Here is a 20,221-nt window from a genome sequence, read left to right as displayed (position 1 = left end):
CCCACCTTTAGCCAGCCTTCCCCATCTCGAACGGGTGGTCCCATTGCATTTTTCAGCTATAGTGTCCCATTCCTTTCTAGCATCCAACTTCGCGACGCCTTTATGGAATCCCCTGGCCAATTGCGGATTTTTTCCATTTCCTGCACCAACAGGGCGAACTGATTTTGGGTTGTGACTTTTAACTAAAACAAAGAATTTCGAACGTCAAAATACATATATTTGCGCATGTACAGCTAAAGAAATTTTACTACTTACCATTTTTTGTTATTTCACAAGAACAAATTTGTCAGCTAAATTAATTTTATTTTCTGTCGTGCCAAAAATTCAAACGAGAAAATTTGACGTTATTTGAGTCGTATGAGTCGAAACGTCAGGAATGCCATTTTTTTTTTCGTCAAACGACTGTCGTTACGACAATCGGAATAGAGGTGATTATCTACTCATGGATGAGGGCTGTCACCTTTTAAGAAAATCAAATTCAACTTCAATTACGGGAGTTATTTATTTGAAAATTATATTAAAAATGCATGTCAAGAGGCATAAAAAAGCTGTAGTTTGAAAATCCGTCCGGGCATTTAGGAGGATTTCACTCAAAAACCCACCTACAGAAGAATTATATATTTATTTTTGCACGGCGCCATGCCCTCTTTTCAAATAGCCCATTTTTCTCCATGAGTATAAGATTGATTTCATATATCGCCGTACCCAGTTCCGGCATTCTACCATAAATACTTTCAGAGATATGCAGTACGAAAAATTCAGCTTGCATGAGAGGTGCCGCGCTCCTTTTTCCAATAGCTCCAATTTTTTCCAAGATTATGCGATTGATATCACATATGTATCTCCATACCAAGTTCCAGTACTCTACCATGAACACTTGCAGAGATATTCAGTATGAAAAATTCAGTACGTATGGGAGGTGCTACGCTTCCTTTTCCAATAACCCCAATTTCTCTCCATGAGTATGCGTTTGCTTTCATATATCTCCACACCAAGTTCCAGTATTCTACCATGAAAACTTCCAGAGATATGCAGTATGAAAAAATCGGTTTATATGGGAGGTGCCACGCCCCCTTTATATATCGAAATTTTATTTACCCTATTTACTATCTTTGGGACGTCTGAAGCAGGTGTCCGGAATTTCAAAAATATCGATTCGGCCGTTCTCGAGCTTTGCGAACACATAAAAAACGGCTTTCAAAATATATATTAGTATATAAGATTGGTATGAATCGAAATGGTTTTGAATATGTATCACAATATGAGTGCCAGACGAAAGAGGTTTAAAAAGGTTGCTAACTGTTCAAAAGGTTAAGTTCAAACCATTCAATAATTTAAATGAATTATTACAATATGGGCGTCAATCGAAATGGTTTTTAAAGGGCTTCATTTCAAAACTACGTGTAGTGGTAAATAAATACAGGGAAATACATCCATATGTAAGTATTTTTCTAACTGATTTACAGAGAGTTGTAATTGAAAGGTTTTAAATTTTCCCTTTAATGCGAATACAACCCAACAAATTGTGAAACATCGGAAACCATCGATATATCGATATTTTCCTGGCGATGTATTTTAGCATCGATGTTAATTTTTCCGATGCATCGAAACATCGATGTATCGATGTTACCCTCCAAAATTTGTATCGCTATATCCGGCACAGTTCAAATTTTTGTAAAGTTGCTTACCACACTTAAGATTGCTATAAATTTTGCTTCCAGTTTTTTAAGATTTACAAATTTGGTGTCTCAAACTAAAAACAAAAGCACCAAAAACGCACCAAGCACAAAACTCAAAATCATCACGTTTCGAATACCCACTTAATTTGGTGCGAAGAGCACCAAGTTGGCAAAAGTGAATGTAAACAAAAGTATTGTGTGACGTCAGACTGTGACTGTCAAATTGACGAAGAGAGCGTTAGCGGTCCGCGAATGGGGCCACCTTCATTTTCTGCATCGTGACCTAACGGGGCTTATATTCCTATTGTAAGCATTGGTATAGAAAAAATTGCAACTGAATTCGAATTGCCATCATAACACTAGCTTATTTAATTTTGCCTGTTTATCTCCTTCCACATTGCTTATAAGATTTTCATTTTATCCTTTTACTTATCGTAACTTTTGCACTTTTTTTATAGAATTGCAGTCTTTGATTTTAATCTCTAGATTTAAAGTTTTCCTTTAGCAATTTTTATCTGCAATAGCAAGGTCGAGAAATATAAAAACTGATTTCGAAACTTGGAAAAAACAAAAATCTCTCTAATATGAAGATTTTGGCACTGAACCGATTCTGGTCAATAACTAAATATTTATTTTTTCTCATTCTTAAGAAAAACGTCAAAAAATTCCAAGTAGTAACGTCAATGTGGTCGTTTTAGATTGTTAGAGAATTGAATGAACTTTAACACTGCATCCACGAAGAAAACGTCTGGACAATCTAATAGATGCACCACACAGTTAAAGTTGAAAATATGTTGAGCTTATTCTGCTGATTGGCAGTGCTTATATTTAATTGACTTAAAATTAAGTTTTTTCAAACAATCCTTAAAGTACCCGCACTACTTCGTTTATAAATGTCCAGATTATACAACATAAAACTATCGCAAACGCCAATTCTTTGATAACTTTCCTCTCAGCATGTTCAAGAAAAATATAGCCGAAATAAGCGACATTCTACCATTAGACAATCGGGTATGCAAAAAATAGATTGTCCTATTAGAAAGCTAACATTCAATAATGTTGTTGTCCAATTAAATCCAAATAAAGTTTTACTCTGTTTAAGGGAGAATTAAAAAAATCCTCTTCTGTAAAATTTACCTTTTGTCACTTACGATAATAACAGAATTTTTTTAAATTATTACAGAGAATTTATCTTGATAAAGTTATGTTCCAGCATTATAAAGTAGTTTGATTCTCAATGAATATCGGGTTAAGCGGATGACGTACGTTTGGCTGAACCTGGTCTTTTGGATATGGCTTCTGATCCCATGGCAGTTATAAGTAAAAAAACCTTCGAACTTCTTTAATTTTTGTCTAAACAAAGTAGGCAGCATAATATATTGGAAAAAATATATATTTCACTTGCTAACATATACATATGTATGTACAGCTTCAACTGTGAAATGTGTGTTGTCTAACTGTATGTTGTCAATCTACATCCAATCAGAACCCTCTAAGTTTATTGAAATGAAATGAAGTAGGTAGTTGTAGGTTGGATAAATAAAGATGGTGATATATTTCATCTAAATTCTATACGTCACCTTCTTGGTATTTTCTGTAGTTTAATATCATCAACACGTTCGTAATTTTATATTAATATTATAATAACTGATTAATAAAAATTTATTGGTATTTAGAAATAGCATGGGAGTGCTTTCATTTCATTATTTAACAAAATTTTCTACTTTATTTTTTATTCATCCATTTATTTTTTGTCAGAAATATGCGTTTTTGACATGTTTTTCACCTTAACATTTACTAGTTACACATTAAATTTCATTTTAATTTATTTCAGCTTTAATTTATTTCTACTAAGTGTTTAGTCGATTAGTTATTTAACAGTTTGTTCTATTTTTTCCGTTTGCATATAATACAGCATTATTAATGGTGCAGCATTCACAGATATTCTGGTTTTGTTTTTTTACTCTTCAATTTTCATGAAGTTTAAGTCAACTATCATAAATACTTAAAACAAATTAAAACATATTTTTACACATTTAGAATTTTATTCTGTTTTTTTTTTATTTCATTTTATATCAACAATTAAGTTTTCAAAAAGCTAGAGGTAACGTAAAACTTAAATTATAATTTCTTTTAATATAATATTATCACTATATTTTAATTCTATCATTTCATAATTTCTAATAAATTTTCTGTATCTCTTTTGCAACATTATTTTTTTCATTGAATATTTTAAATAGTTTTAATTTTTTTACCAAAAATATTTTTCTAATTTGTAAGGATTTGTATTGGGGTTTTAGCTTTTTAAATTTCTTTTTAATAGTACAATAACATTGTTAAAACTATCATATATTTCTTAAAAAAATATAAATATGAAAATAAAACATGAGAGTTTTCAGATTAGACATCCGCTGTTGCAATAGATTATAGGTACTGTTTGGAACTGCACGGAGTTTACTTATCTTATGTTTGTCCCTGCAAGCAATATATGACAACAAACAAACTTGACAACTGGCGAAACATTTCTAATTTTCCTTTTTGATTAATTGTTATCATAATTTTTAACACTCACGTTTTATAATTACGGAAAGATATACTAAAAACAAGCATATAACAAAATGATAATATAAGGAAACATATTATTTCAAGTCCCACACAGTACTAGTTCAATAAAGAATGATTGTTGTCAAAAGTATCGTTTGCAAATTGTTTAAAACATCATCTAATCAATGTAACATTCATAGTAGTAAGTAGTTCTCTGTTGTTTCAGTTGTTTTGTTAACTACAACGTAAAATAAGAATCATTTTAATAAGTATGCATTCTTAATAAAATATATCTAAATATCTTAATATTTTTGTTTTTTGTTGATGTTTCTCGCTTTTATTGGTTAAACTTGCTTTCAATTTATAACTTTCCGTGATTTTGTTTAATTACATTTCATACCGCCATTTTTATTTTAGACTGTTTGCAGGGATTTGAATATTATTATCGGCAGTGATAGACGATGTGTCGGACGATTTCTTCATTTTGTCGCAATAGTCATTAAAAATGTCACGAAAGCGTAGCCAACATTTTTCTGGCACAGTAATAGCAGTACGAAAATTGCTTTTCACCTTAAATCAAATCAAGAAATAAAAAAAAAACGTGAATGGAGATGCTTACGTTACTTTTACAATTGATATTACCTCACTAATGCGCATGTAAACCCCGCGATTATTTTGTCCAATATCGAAATAAAAATTTTTATTGTCCACTTTCATGTGGCGCTCTTCGGGCAGATCACCTTTAAATCTATTGAAAACAAGCAAACAAGAAATTTATACATACATGTTAGTAAATTCAACTAAAACATTATAAAAACATGAAAATTAACTAAGAGTCATAACGAGTCTCTGTACTCCGACGACAAAATTTCAAAGATTTATGGCCTTATTTATAAAAAATAAAGTAAAGCTTTATAAATTGACGTTTTCATACATTTTTCAATTTATAAGCCTTTTATAAAGCTACTTTATTTTTTATGAATAAGGCCATTAGAGTTTAGTGTTTAATGTATTTTGAACGTATCTTTTTTCAAAATCTACCAATGTAAAGTAAGATATTTAGAATACATACATATCTGAACGTCGTGACGCCTTCGTGAAAAATATTCCTTTTAAAAAACTAGAAGTGGTTGGTAAACTACGAAGTTTTCGCGTTCACACAAGGATTTAAGAAAAACAAGAACCCTTTGAAAATTTCTCCCATGCGATTTAATAATTTTACATATTCGGATCAATTGTTTTCCTGATATCAATGAATCCGAATAGCTACGATCGTATCCATTGTAATGAGTTCCCGTACAGACTTTCTTCGTAGGAACAGAGTTTAAAATTGATAATTCTAAAAAACTATGCATGAAATTATTGTAATGGTAAATATTGGTTAGAGTTGCGGATTTATTACACTTTGATATAAAGATTTATATTATCCCCCTATTATGAATTTCCATACGAAAGACAATAAACGCTTGCAAGCGTATCGTATGAAATCAGTTTTCGTATTACAACACTGTACAGCATTCGGCTGGGTATTGGACCAAACCAACTTTTTTTAAGAGATTAAGCCATAAGTAAAAAAAGTAAGTTCTCCGTTTTGCTTTTCGAAGTTAACATCCGAAATCGAGATATGGGCCTTCGAAGTTCGAAATTGGACCTTTGGTAAAAATTATTTTTAATTATTGCATGTAAAAATCAAAAAAAAAAAGTAAAAATACCGACGTGGTCCGCCTTTTTCTCTTATTTATATGGTATACAACGTTTTTTGTGAAAACTTATGTAACAGGTGTTATAACGGGTCAAAGGACCGATCTTCGAAAAATTAAAAACTTAATATTTCAGAAAATTTTGGACTGATTTTTAAAAGATTCGTATTGTTGTAAAGATGATTTAACCCCCTTTCTTGTGATATGCATATTTGTATACTTCGTATATGAAAAAAAACACATTTAATGGAAAATATACATTTTTTTGTATAAAAAAAAATATTTTTAACAAAAAAATTACTAACCGATTTTTTAAAATTGGTATCTTTGTAAAGGCGATAAAACCCCCTTTCTTCTGATATGCATATTTGCATAGCTCGTGAATAAAAATTTGAGAATAAACAATTAAAAGGAAAAAATAACTTGTTTTTTACAAAAAAAAAAATATTTTAAACAAAAAAATTACTTACCGATTTTTAAAAAATTGGCATCGTGATTAAGGCGATTAAACCCCCTTTCGTCTAATAAGCATATTTGTATACTTTGTATATAAAAATTGGAGAAAAATCATTAAAAGAAAAAAATAAAAATTTATTCATATAAAAAAAATTCAACAAAAAATTACTAATTAGTAATACAATTGAATACCGTGCTTAAATAAAACAAATCATTTATGGTGTTTTAAGTGTTAATTCGTTCTTGTTCACCCGCAGCCCTGTTAAAAATAAAGCAAAATTATATGTAACAGAAGTCTAAGGCATATAAAGATATAAAAACACTATGGTTTTTGATTTTTTACATAATTAAAGATAATTTCCTGTTTTGTTTAAATAAATAATCAATTGTATTACTAATTAGTAATTTTTTTCATTAAAATACAATCGCCGTTCGGAGTCGGCGTAAAACTGTAGGTCCCTCCTATTTCTGTGACAACATCAAGGCGCACGCCACGAATCGGAGGAGAAGGTAGGCCAAACACTAACATATGTGTAAGCGCCAATCTATTATTATTATTACTTCCAAAAGTCCTATTGGCTTATTGCTTCACACACAACCTTATTATTTTTCTGACTAGAACTTTTTAACAAGTAGTGTGTTCTTAATTTATGTAAATGTAACAAAACTTTTCAGTTGCGTTTGCTGTGCACTGACCATTGGAAATATTTACTACTGCCGAAAAATAAACCGAAAATACTGCTGCAGTACTGTACCGGTTTTCTTTACATGTACAGGGTGTTCTGTAAAAGTGTTCAATGAGTAAAGGGGGATGGTAGGAAAGTCAAGACGCCCTACAACGTTAAAAGGGGGAGGCTGGGACGGTGAGGGAGGAGGGGTTCAATATAAAAATTTGGAGAGTTGCAGGGAGAAAATAGTTGTCAGTACATTTAGAAAAAAATTCTCTACTTAAGGGTAAGTTCTAGTAAAAATTTGCAAATAAGTTTTTAAGGCAGTAAAATTGTACGACTTTTTTTCTCAAACTACATATATGTATGGATCTCATTACTTTAAACAATCAATTGTTGTAAAGATGTATGTATATATATCCAAAGGTTTCTAGAAAACGACTCTAACGGTTGTGATGGAATTTTGTATTCAGATAATGTTTTAAATTTTGAGGGTATCTGGAGATATTTGTACAAAGCTGCCACGCATTCGAAATTATTTATAATTATTAATTCTAAGAAGGCACAAAAGATTCACTAAAAAATTAAAGCTTTTTTTTTCTTACAGCTTATTAAGCCTTCTTCTTCTTCTTTTTTGGCACTGTAACCGCCTAAGCGATTTTGGCCGAGTTCAGCAAAGCACGCCAGTCGTCTCTCCTCTGTGCCAACTGACGCCAATTGGAAACGCCAAGTCCTTCTCCACCTGATCTTTCCATCGCAGTGGGGGCCTCCCTCTTCCTCTGCTACCACCAGCGGGTTCCGAGTTGAATACTTTCAGAGCTGGAGCGTCGGTGTCCATTCGAACGACATGACCAAGCCAGTGGAGCCGCTGTATTTTAATTCGCTGCACTATGTCCATATCGTTGTAAAGCTCATACAGCTCATCGTTCCATCGTCTGCGGTACTCGCCGTCGCCAACGCGTAAAGCACCGTAAATCTTCCGCAAAATCTTTCTCTCAAACACCCCAAGAGCCGCCTCATCGGATGTTGTCATTGTCCATGCTTCTGCGCCATATACCAGCACGGGCATGATGAGTGACTTATAGAGCGTGGTTTTCGTACGTCGAGAGAGGACTTTACTCCTGGATTGCCTACTCAGTCCAAAGTAGCACTTGTTGACAAGAGTGATTCTACGTTGGATTTCAATGCTGACATTATTATCGGTGTTAATGCTGGTTCCCAAGTAAACGAAATTCTCTACTTTCTCGAAATTGTAACTGTCGACAGTGACGTGGGTGCCAAGGCGCGAATGTGCTGACTGTTTGTTTGATGACAGGAGATACTTCGTCTTGTCCTCGTTTACCTCCAGACCCATGCGCTTTGCTTCCCTATCCAGCTTGGAAAAGGCAGAACAGACTTCGCGGTCTTTGTTACCGATGATGTCGATGTCATCGGCATAAGCCAGCAATTGCACGCTCTTATAGTAAATTGTTCCTGAGCGGTTCAGTTCTGCAGCTCTAATTATCTTCTCCAACATCAGATTAAAGAAGTCACATGAAAGGGAGTCGCCCTGTCTTAAACCCCGTTTTGTGGCGAACGGCTCGGAGAGGTCTTTTCCAATTCTGACGGAGCTGGTGGTATTGCTCCACGTCATTTTACATAGCCGTATGAGTTTTGAGGGGATGCCAAATTCAGACATAGCGGCGTATAGGCAACTCCTTTTAGTGCTGTCAAAAGCGGCTTTAAAGTCGACAAATAGGTGGTGAGTGTCGATCCTTTTCTCGCGGGTCTTTTCCAAGATTTGGCGTATTGTGAATACCTGGTCTATGGTGGATTTGCCAGGTCTAAAGCCACACTGATAAGGCCCAATCAGTTCATTGACGGTGGGCTTCAGTCTTTCACACAATACGCTCGATAAGACCTTGTAACCTATGCTTAGAAGGCTGATCCCGCGGTGGTTGGCGCGAATGGCGGGGTCACCTTTCTTGTGGATTGGGCAGAGCACACTTAAATTCCAGTCGTCGGGCATGTGTTCATCTGACCATATTCTGCACAAGAGTTGATGCATGCACCTTATCAACTCCTCGCCGCCGTACTTGAATAGCTCAACTGGCAGGCTGTCAGCTCCAGCGGCTTTGTTGTTTTTCAGCCGCGTTATTGCTATACGTACCTCGTCATAGTCAGGCGGTGGAACGTCGACTCCGTCATCATCGACTGCGGGCTCGGGTTCTTCTTCTCCACAACTTTCCGTGCTGCTACCATTTAGTAAGGCGTAAAAGTGTTCCCTCCATAATTTAAGTACGCTCTGGACATCAGTTACTAGGTCGCCATTATTGTTCTTACAGGAGTGCGCCCCGGTCTTTAAACCTTTCGTAAGTCGCCTAACTCTCTGGTAAAATTTTCGGGCATTCCTCCTGTCGGCCAGCATTTCAAGCTCTTCGCACTCACGTATTTCTGCCTCTCTCTTCTTGTTGCGGCAAATACGTCTCGCTTCCCTCTTAAGATCCCTATAGCGGTCCCACATAGCGCGCATTGCGCCCGATCGCAGCGTGGCCCTGTAGTCGGAATCTTTTTTCTCTGCAGCTTCCTGACACTCCTCATCGTACCAGTTGTTCTTTCGGGCTCTCTGAAATCCGACTACTTCTTCGGCGGCGGTACTTAATGAGCGGGAAATGTGGTTCCACTGCTCGCATATGTCGGTTTGTTGAAGAGTGCTCTCTGAGAGCAGGTGTGAGAGTCGAGTAGCGAAAGCGCTGGCTGTCTGTTGTGATTGCAGCTTTTCGACGTTAAGCTTTCCTTGCATATTTGGGCGCACATTTTTTGCTGCACAGAGGCGGGTGCGTATCTTGGCTGCAACAAGATAGTGGTCCGAGTCGATGTTTGGGCCTCGGAGTGTGCGTACGTCTAAAACACTGGAAGCGTGCCTTCCGTCTATCACAACATGATCGATTTGGTTTCTCGTTTTTCGATCCGGAGACAGCCAGGTAGCTTGATGGATCTTTTTATGCTTGAACCTAGTACTGCATACTACCATGTTTCGGGCCCCGGCGAAGTCGATCAGCCTCAACCCGTTGTCGGACGTTTCGTCGTGGAGGCTGAATTTTCCGACGGTGGTTCCAAAGATCCCTTCTTTGCCCACCCTGGCATTGAAGTCGCCAAGCACGATTTTGATATCATGACGGGGGCAGCGCTCGTACGTGCGCTCCAAGCGCTCCTAGAAGAGATCCTTGGATGCCTCATCCTTCTCTTCCGTCGGGGCATGGGCGCAGATGAGCGAGATGTTGAAGAATCTCGCTTTGATGCGGATTGTGGCTAGACGCTCGTCCGCCGGGGTGAACGACAGTACTCGGCGACGGAGTCTCTCTCCCACCACAAATCCAACTCCGAATTTGCGCTCCTTTACATGACAGCTGTAGTAGACGTCGCAAGGCCCCAGACATTGTTTGCCTTGCCCCGTCCAACGCATTTCTTGGATGGCGGTGATGTCAGCTTTTGTCCTTACGAGGACATCAACCAGCCGGGCAGAGGCACCTTCCCCATTAAGGGTCCGGGCATTCCAGGTGCATGCCCTCAAATCGTAGTCCTTTAAACATTTGCCATGGTCGTCATCATAAGGGGGGGTCTCATCCGAGGCTTTGCCTTGCTTCTTCACTGGAAGTGGTTTTTACGTGGCGGGTCCCAAGCCCAGCGCACAACCCATTGCTGGGCTTATTAAGCCTAGTTTCTAAATAATTCTTAAAATATACTCGTTATAGCCTAACCTAAAATATACAGTATAAGCTACTAATATGAGCAACCAATTTTAGTGATGAAAAATGTGGCCAAATTCCGAATCGTATCAATACATGCTATGGTATGATGCATATGAAGTGCGAAGCAAGCATCCAAACGGCGATGCACTGAATTCGATCTGGTGATGCGTTTCGGGATGAGGTTCGGCTACTTTACGGATGTGTTTGGGAACGGTATAACCATGTTGGCGTGGGGAAACAGTATACTTTGTACGTATGTGCATTGCGATTAGTAGACCGGAAGATTGCCCATGTATCACTAAATTGGAAGGCTCCTACAATAATTAAACAATTTTTTTTTGAATTCATTCATATTGCTGGATTTAACCTCATTTGGCAATTCATTATAATATTTTAATCCTTTGTAATACAAGTTACATTTATCTGCTTCGGTTTTGTAAGCAGGTAGATTAAAGTAATTTCTATTACGAGTATTTATGGAATGTACATTATTGACATACTTAATGTTGCTTTTCAAGTAATCGGGTAAATTGCCATCTATAATATTCTTGATAAATTTCATTGTATAATAAAACAGCTGTTGTTTAATGCTCAGCCAGTTTAGAGTAGATAGGATATCTCTGATAGGGGTGTCATAGCGTTTAGTAAGAATGAATCTCATAGCTCGGTTTTGTTGTTTCTGCAATTTATAAATCTGACTATCTCTCATTATGAAAAATATGGTGGGACAGTAAATGAAATGAGGTTCAATTATGGATCTATATACCATGGCCTTGTACCTTTTACTTAAGTATTTGCGAAAAGTATAATTTTTTGGCTATCTTTCCCACCGTGTAATCAATGTGTCCATTAAAGTTCAATTTGTCATCGATTTTTATTCCTAGGTATTTGAATGTATTAACTCTTTCAATTGGTTCATTGTTTATATTTAGGTTCTGCAACTTGGTGCTCTCAAAATTACGTCTTCATATAACCATAAATTTAGTTTTATCGACGTTCAATTTAAGTCGGTTTAAGCACAGCCAGTTATATACCTCGTTTAAATCATCTTGCAACTTAGTGGATATTTCAGAGATATTATCTCCACTAAGCATAAGCCGCGTATCATCGGCAAATAATTTTATATCACAGTTTTTAAGGCAATCAGTAATATCATTAATATAAGTATTGAACAAAGCAGCTAACACAGATCCTTGTGGCATCCCGATTGATACCCTTTTTCTATCAGACAGTGATGATCTGATTGCTGTTCTTTGATTCCGATTCTTAATAAAGTCTTCAAACCATTTTAGTTCAATACCGGTAATACCTACATTGCACAGCTTTTTTAGTAACAGATTTTGGTCGATCGTCTCAAAAGCACGTTTCAAATCTAAGAAGACAATTATTATATGTTTATTCCTGCTCAAGTCTTCTTTCCAGTTAGCAATAACCAAGTTCAGAGCACTTTCGCAGGAATGCCTTTTACGAAAACCAGATTTCTGTGGAATAATAATTTTATTATCTTCTAAGTACTGTACAAGTTGGTTTTTCACCACTGTTTCTAGTATTTTTCGTCACATGGTAATGTATTTATGGGTCTAATCTCATCAGCTCTGATAGTATTTTTTATTTTCTCTATTGGTACAAAAATCGACGTTTTCCAGAAGTTTGGAAAATCCCCTTTCTCTAAGCTTTCATTCACAATTTGAGCATAAAAGTATCCAGTATAAGTTATTGAGTCTTTAATGACTCCTTCAGATATGAGCTTTTTTAAACCAAATTTGTTTTTGAATTTGTTTACTATATTCAGAATGTCGATTGTAGATATTTTTTGGAATTTAAAAGTAGAGGCGATAATTCCCGTGATTACGAAGTCCCCAATTCCAGCACTAATATTTCTGCTGATTTCCATGACACTATGAATAAAATAGTTGTTTAGTGAGTGCGCTATTTCACCCTCATGTGTGAGAAGTTGGTCGTTTATTAATATTCTTTTTCTTTTCTTTCCACATAGCTTTGCTGTGTCCGATATTACAGGTAATTTTGTGTTCCATGTATTTGGTCTTCTTAACCTTTATTAACCTTTTGTATCTACGCCGGGTAATATTATATTCATTCCATTCGCCTGTTTGTAAAGCAATGTCGTAAAGATTCAGTTTATATTTGTTGAGGTTTGCTAAGTCAGAATCGTACCACTTATTCATAAATTTAACGCTGATTTCTTTAGAGTATATCATAGTACTCACTAAACTTGATATATTATTATATAGAAAATTTACCTTATTTTCGATACTCATATTCTTGAAATCACAATAGTTGAATTGTCGTAATTGGTTAATAAGACTATCGCTTGAGTAATATTCCCAAGAAGTTATAAGTTTTCTAACTCTCATTTTAAATATTTTTTCCAATTTTATTTTAAAACTAATGGTTTCGTGATCCGTAATCCTATCTTCTGCCAATCTTTTACAGGAAATAAATTCACTATTCGTAAATAACAAATCAATCAATGTTTCAGTGTTATCCCTTTTCGAGTATAAAAATCTATTTTTTGATCCATAGCAAAAGACCGAAATAGGTAAACTAACTGTTTGCTATAAGTGGTGCTTTTGTACAAGTTTATATTGAAATCCCCGATTAAGACTATATTATCATGCGTTAAACAGCTATTATTTAAAATTTCGTGTAAATATGTAAAGTCTGCATCGCTCGAACTAGGCGAATGGTATATAAGACCTATTTGATATTTAGGAAATATATTTTCAATTTTTAATATTATACAAAACAGATTTTTATTAAACGAATGCTTATAACTTGTTGCATATTCAATTGAATCCTGTACATATATTAAAACACCACCCGTGTGCCTGTTGTGTGAATTACATCGCACTAATTTGTAGGATTCAATCTGCAATTCTTGATTTGTTATGTCTTCTGTCGAACAACTTTCTGAGCAAAGAACCAAATGGGGTTTCTGTATTTCTATTAGATGCTCTAGTTCATATTTGTTTGCAACGATACTACTGAAATTTAAATAAATGCAATTTAATTCATTTAGTATTCGTTGCTAGATTCGCGATTTGTTTTTTGGTTGAGTATGTTTTTTATATGTCGGACAATCTATACTGAAAGCGTAATGATTTACATCAACATCAATAACTTTTTTCTTAACCAACTCGCTACAGTTTACACATTTAACTATATTTGAGGTACATTCTTTACTGTCATGATTTCCAGCACATTTGCTACATGCTATCTTATTAGTGCATTCGCTAGCTTTGTGTTTATACCCCAAGCACTTGAAGCAACGCGAAACATTTAAATGCTCATAAACGACACAAGTGTCCCATTCAATAAAGATCTTCTTTTGTTGCAACACATTTTCAAAAGTACCAGCATCAGTTTCTACCAATGCAATATAGCTTTCCTCTCTACTATTAGCATTATCATAAAGTTTTAGTACTTTAAAATCTTTTCCGGTACATACGTCGTTTTGCTTTGTTAAGCATTCCACTAGGCGATCATTACTTATTTTCTCAGTTATGCCAACAATCTTAAATATCCTCTTTATTTCACTTTTATCTTTAGTTTTATTTGCTTCAAATTCGTTTCCAATAGCCTCTCTTACTTTCTGTTGCACCTTTTCACAGGCGTCTTTATTTCTGCATTCTACAATTATTCCCCCGCTATTTCTTTCTTTCACGTTTTTAACAAGACCTTCCGTAGGCTCAACTACTTTTTTTAGTGCTTCTTTTGTCTCCTTTACTTTTTTGTTTTTGTTTTTCGGTTTAATAACAATTTTGTTTTCATTCAACTTGGCGACTTGAGCATATGACGTTTTGGGGTTAACGTTCTCATTAGCTACGCGTAATTTATTTAGCAATTCATTACTTTTTTGGAACTCATTCGATATATCTGTTAGGATCTCGTTTTTCATTGCATTTATTTTTACTTCAATGTTGTGCTCCAGAAAGGAGTTGAAGTCAGTAATAATACTACTTTTTATTTGCGAGCATTTATTGCTAAAAATTTGGTCAATTATCTGCTTAACATCAGAAGCTTTTATTTTTGACTGTTCACACTTGCTGATAAAATGTTTAATTTCTATAAACTTCGTATTAGTATCTGACAACGTACATTGGTTGCAGAATCATTTTAGGTTAATATTCTCTGCTATTATTTTGATTTCATTTCTTTTAATGTTGCTGCATTTTAAACCGAAATTGTGACCACACCCACCAGAGCATGCTATCATTTCATCAACTTGAAGCAATTTTGCAGTACACTCGTTACATGCTGTCAGCATCATGAATGTATGAGTGTAACAAATTAAGACAAGAATTTACACTTTCAACAATTAATTACTGTACATACAATAATGAAAATAAGCATTGATAAATTAAATAAAATGGAAAATTAGATGAAAACCAAAAAGTTCAATTAAATGGAAATCATAAAAAAAAGGTTTTACATTAATTAAATCCTAACGTGGTGGTAACGCTGCTACTTCGGTAAGCGTGGTATTGCTCTTCCAATTTCTTAAACCCTTCACTTCCTTCCTGTCAGTGTGCAAATATCAGGTGCTTAGTCACCGACAGAAAGGCACAAGAAAGCACAAAAGGAATGAAGATCAGCTTTATAACCTCACCAGCGTAGCGGCAGCGCAGCCACAGTGCAGCTATGCACACTGTCAGGTTGTTTTCGTTACCAACAGGTAGATAGCAGCTCTCCACGCTGTCTATGCTCTCTGCAAAATCACTCCAACTCGCTTCACTTTGTTGTGTTCGGTGTACCAGCGTTTGTTTATGTGACGCCTAGCAGCGCAGCGGCTGCAGCCACATCAGAAGCAAAGCAAGCCTGGATTTGCCAAAACAGACCAATCGCTGGAATTCCCAATGCTTCAACTTACAGTGCTTCTTATGTACTCGCGCAAGCGATTATGACGACTTTTTTGAGTTTTTTTTTGCGTTTAACGTTTAAATTTTGTTTTATTTCAAGAAATTAACGCGAGCAAAAAATTGCACAACCGTTCCGTTTGTTTACTTTCTCTGTGCCCGGAAGTTAAAAGATATTTCAAATAAAACAAACTACTATATACTATAGTTAGTTCGATAAGTGTATGAAATCTCTGCGTGTTAGATAAGGGCCTAATTATTTCAATAAAACTCAACATTATGGTTGCTCCATATAGTGTTTTTTAATCATATGTTATTTTGATTTAATTTGCTTTTTTAAACAGGTAGCGATCCTACTAAATGTAATTGAAAATAAAGCCCTTTCAAAGCCGTTTTGGATGATACCCTTAGCGTAGTAATTCATTGAAATTAATTGAATTACATTTTTTGACAGGCGGCAAACCATCCCATGTTCCATATCCATATTGTTTAAATTAATTTAACTTTTCATATACATTGAATTTAATTTTTAAGCAAGTGGCAGCCCTGTTTCAAACTATAACCTTATTAAAGTTTTCAGTCTGACATCAATATTGTTATACAAATTTCAGTTATCTAATTCTCTTGAATTAAACTTGAAGTTAATTTTTAAACAGATGGTAATCCTCCCACATGTTGTTTAGAAATAAAGACTTTTCAAAAACATTTCGATTGGTACCCATATTGTAGTATTCATTTAATTTAATTGCATTTGATTTTTTAGCAGGTGGCAACCCCTTTTATGTTCTAACCTAAATATAAACCGTCTCCGCGGTGATATGAATACGTAGGTATCAATGTTTCCACAATCGAACCTCGATACCACGGAGTCTATCGATGTCAAACTTCAAGCATCTTTATTTTCGTTGTTTTGGTCGAATACTTGGACATCCTCACACTTTATTTACTTGATTTTAAACATTTACAGTTTTAAATATTGTAACACGTCGTTTCTAAACATTTTGAGTTAAAATTTTCATAAAAATAATTTTGGCAGTCTAAATCGGTCAAATACCCCTATGTGCGATGGTTAAAGTTGAAAAAATAAGGAAAATTAGAGTTTTTTTTTAATTTTACGCGACAAAAACTCGCAAAAATCGAAGACTACCAATAGATTGTTATACATAATTTTAAAGGCCTATAAATCCTTTTCTCATTGATTTTTAAATCGGGTGAAAAATAGTCAAGCTGTTAATAGATAAGAACGAAAAACACGCGTTTTTTATAAAAATGGGGAGTTCAGGAACTGCAAGAGATATGTGTAAAACAGGAAAATTTTGACAATATGAAAAAAAACGTCAAAAATCCGTACATCTTGACGGAAAGCTAAAAATCTGTACGTTGAATCCGTACAACCATTTTCACCCCTGAAAATCCGTACCGTACGGAAAAATCCGTACATCTGGCACGGCTGGCAAGTTCACTGAGAAACTGGCCCTTAGAATGGCATTAATTACACAGGCCAACAAAAATGGGGAAAAATTTTGTAACATAAAATGTTAAAGCTATTTTTGATAGACTTTTTCATGTTGATTACGAATATGTAGGTAAAAAGTTTCCATCACGTCCAGATTTTGAGAAGTCAAAAAATCGCGTTTCTTGCAATATTTGAGAAGCTCTAGCAAAAAAAAGGTGACGGAACCTTACACTTCGGCTTAAATTAAAACTAGAACTCTCGACTACTAACCCTGAAAATACCATTAGTGCACCTTGACTTGATGGTCACTTATAGCACAATTTTCTTTCTTTCAATAGCACAATACAAATGACTATCAGTGATCATCAAGCCAAGGTGCAGGAATGGTATTTTCAGGGATAGTAGTCGAAAGTTTTAGCTTTAATTTAAGCTGAAGTGTAAGGTTTTATCACCTTTTGTTTTTTTTTGCTAGAGCTTCTCAAATGCTGCAAAAAACACGTTTTTTTTATACTTTGACCACGTTTTTCTCAAAATCTGGGCGCGATGGAAACTTTCTACTTACAGCATGAAAAGTCTATCAAAAATAGCTGTATCATTTTATGTTACAAAATTGTTTCCCATTTTTGTTGGCCTGTGTTATTTGTTCAATGGGTGACAGGTAACAAGATCAACGGAGAGAAATAAAGTTAATTGACATTATTACTTTTTCCAAAGCAAAATAAAGTCAACAAAAATTTGGAAATAAAGTCATTGACGCTATTTCCTCATTCAAATGGAAATAGCGTCAACAACGCTTAGAGTATGTCGATTCATAGAAAAAAATGTTTGTTTTTACAATAAACATTGCCCCGTAAGTGTTGTTTTTTAATAGATGAAAAAGGTTATTGCCAAATCCTCAGTGTTGTGGTATTAATCCACACACAATCATGAACTACCACCAATTCATTTTATTGAAAAAATTTAAATTACGAATATGTAAAAACACGATGCGAAAAACTAAACGCAAAGCACAGCTGGAATACGAGAAATATTTGAAGAAAGAGTGTAGAAATGATCCATAATTTGCAAAACATATTTCGTTTCCACAAAAATAAAGGGAACACTATTAAATTGAAGAAACAGTCCATGTTCAAAAACCCCGGAGGAACACTGAAAGAATTCTGTGTTTCAAATTAGCATATTTTGAACGAATTCGGAATGTCTAAGGTGGAAAAGAAACCAACCTTTCTATAAGGATATAGAAAAAGAATTTTCTTACACTGTATTCATGTCTCCGCCAGCAATTTGTGACGACATCATTTAAAAGCAGCTAAGGAGAACGACGACACTATTTATTAGATGGTACATTCAACGAGCCAATGTGCCAAAATGCGGGTATAAACAATTATTGATTATTTTATATCGGAACCGAGATCGTATAAGTTAATTGATTGGTTGTCACACACTTTTGAAACACAAATTATATGCTTTTTTACTGCAGACAAGGTGTTGCCCCAAAACACAGCAGAAATCTTCCAATCAGGGCTGCCAACTATCCTTAGTTATGATGTGCCATATTGAGGATAAAAAAGTGCCAAAATGTGCCAAATAGAAAAATAAAAGTGCCAAAAAAGGTGTCATTCCTTTTAATCATTCACATTTAGCAATAAAAGAAAGCTACATTTTCCAAACAAAAGTGCAATGATAAAATAAGATAAACCAGTTGAATAGCCTTGATAAATTAGAAAATTTTAGTTGAGAAAAAGAAGTGCACGCAAAGGATTTCACAAAAATGTATTGAAATGTTATTTTTTTACAAAAGTGCCATTTTGGCACTTTGTGCCAAATTGAAAAGTACGTGCGGCGTAGCGTGACGAGGGCCGCCGCGAAGCTAAGCAAATTTAATGTTTGAAAGAGAAATAATGTCAATGGATTTTATTTCGTTTTTAAAAAGGTAATAATGTCAATTGACTTTATTTCGCACCAGGGTGGGAAATAAAGTCAAATGACCTTATTTCCGTTGATCTTATTACCTGTCACCGTTCAATGATTTATAGAGTGCATGTGTAGCCGTGAAGATTGATATTGTGTATTTTTAGTGTTAATTGTAATCCTTGTAATTGCTTATAGTGTTGTTGTTTCTATGCATGACTGGCATGTGCAGTGAATAGAAATAATGATAGCGATGATATTTTTAACTAACATAGTTACGGGTAGACGGAGAATGACAAAATGCCTCCATCACTCCACAAATATTTCACCCATGGGTGAGATAATATCCCACGCTTTTCTACCTATGGTAAATTATCAGAAGAAGCTCTGGAAGCATGAAACAATGACCTTAAGACCTTGCAAGCAGTGTTGCCGCGCCGTCCACCGAAAATGTATCACCGACCAAGCCAAAAATGTATCCAAATGTATCCATTTCTCTTTTTTTACGTATCCATCTCATAAAACATAAACATGTAAGAAAACTAAACATTTGCAAGAAAAATACATAATTTAACCCATCCTAAGGACTTGGAATACGTGTATATATAATTTATATTTCATAAAATCAAACATTTGTTATTTCAATTTATAAATAATATTTTTTATGCATAAGTATTTTGCAAAGTAAGTATAATAAATAGTAATTAAAATGTTACATTTGTACCTGTACACTCTAAAAAGTGTGTGTAAAACTACTACTGAAAAGTATCTATTTTTCAACAGGAATCTGTATAACTATACATACGTATAAGATGTTCAGGATTTGATTTTGAACTTGAGATCTTTAAAATAATAATAATAATAATAATAATAATAATATCCCAACGGTTTTTACCCTCCATTCCCGCCCATCCGCACGAGGGGCGCAGTCCGCATGACGTACGGGACAAATATTTTAAATTTTTGCGCCGAGTCACGATAGGCAGGAGTTTGTTAAGTGTCGAGATCTAAAACTGTTCAGCTACAGAACTAAATTCATCAGCTGATTTTATGTATTTATGTCAATAATTCACTTATTGAGAGAGGAGAGTATCGCTTTCTTAATGCTGAAAAGCGGATCTGATATATCAAACGTGCTGGAATGAGAGTTAAAATCCTGGCATAAGCAACGGAGTGGGTCGTGCAATTCAAAATTGGTT

At 34.8% G+C, this 20,221-nt stretch overlaps 1 protein-coding gene across 1 annotated transcript in view; it reads right to left on the bottom strand.

Moving 5' to 3' along the window:
* Window positions 1–3,643: 3,643 nt before the first annotated feature.
* LOC118745542 (transcriptional activator protein Pur-alpha) overlaps window positions 3,644–20,221 on the bottom strand; it is a 279,275-nt gene continuing 262,697 nt past the window's right edge. Inside the window, exons 4-5 of the mRNA XM_036478990.1 lie at window positions 4,866–4,971; window positions 3,644–4,793 (exon numbers count right to left, since the gene is read on the bottom strand). Of these exons, the coding sequence (XP_036334883.1) occupies window positions 4,632–4,793; window positions 4,866–4,971 (268 nt within the window). The 3' untranslated portion in view covers window positions 3,644–4,631. The remainder of the gene's footprint in view (window positions 4,794–4,865; window positions 4,972–20,221) is intronic.

Source organism: Rhagoletis pomonella, unplaced genomic scaffold (genome assembly GCF_013731165.1).
Source record: "Rhagoletis pomonella isolate Grant_MI unplaced genomic scaffold, Rhpom_1.0 Rhpom_scaffold_00009, whole genome shotgun sequence".
NCBI classification, from domain to species: domain Eukaryota; kingdom Metazoa; phylum Arthropoda; class Insecta; order Diptera; family Tephritidae; genus Rhagoletis; species Rhagoletis pomonella.
The sequence above is the reverse complement of the archived record's forward strand: the minus strand, read 5'-3'. Positions and strand labels throughout refer to the sequence as shown.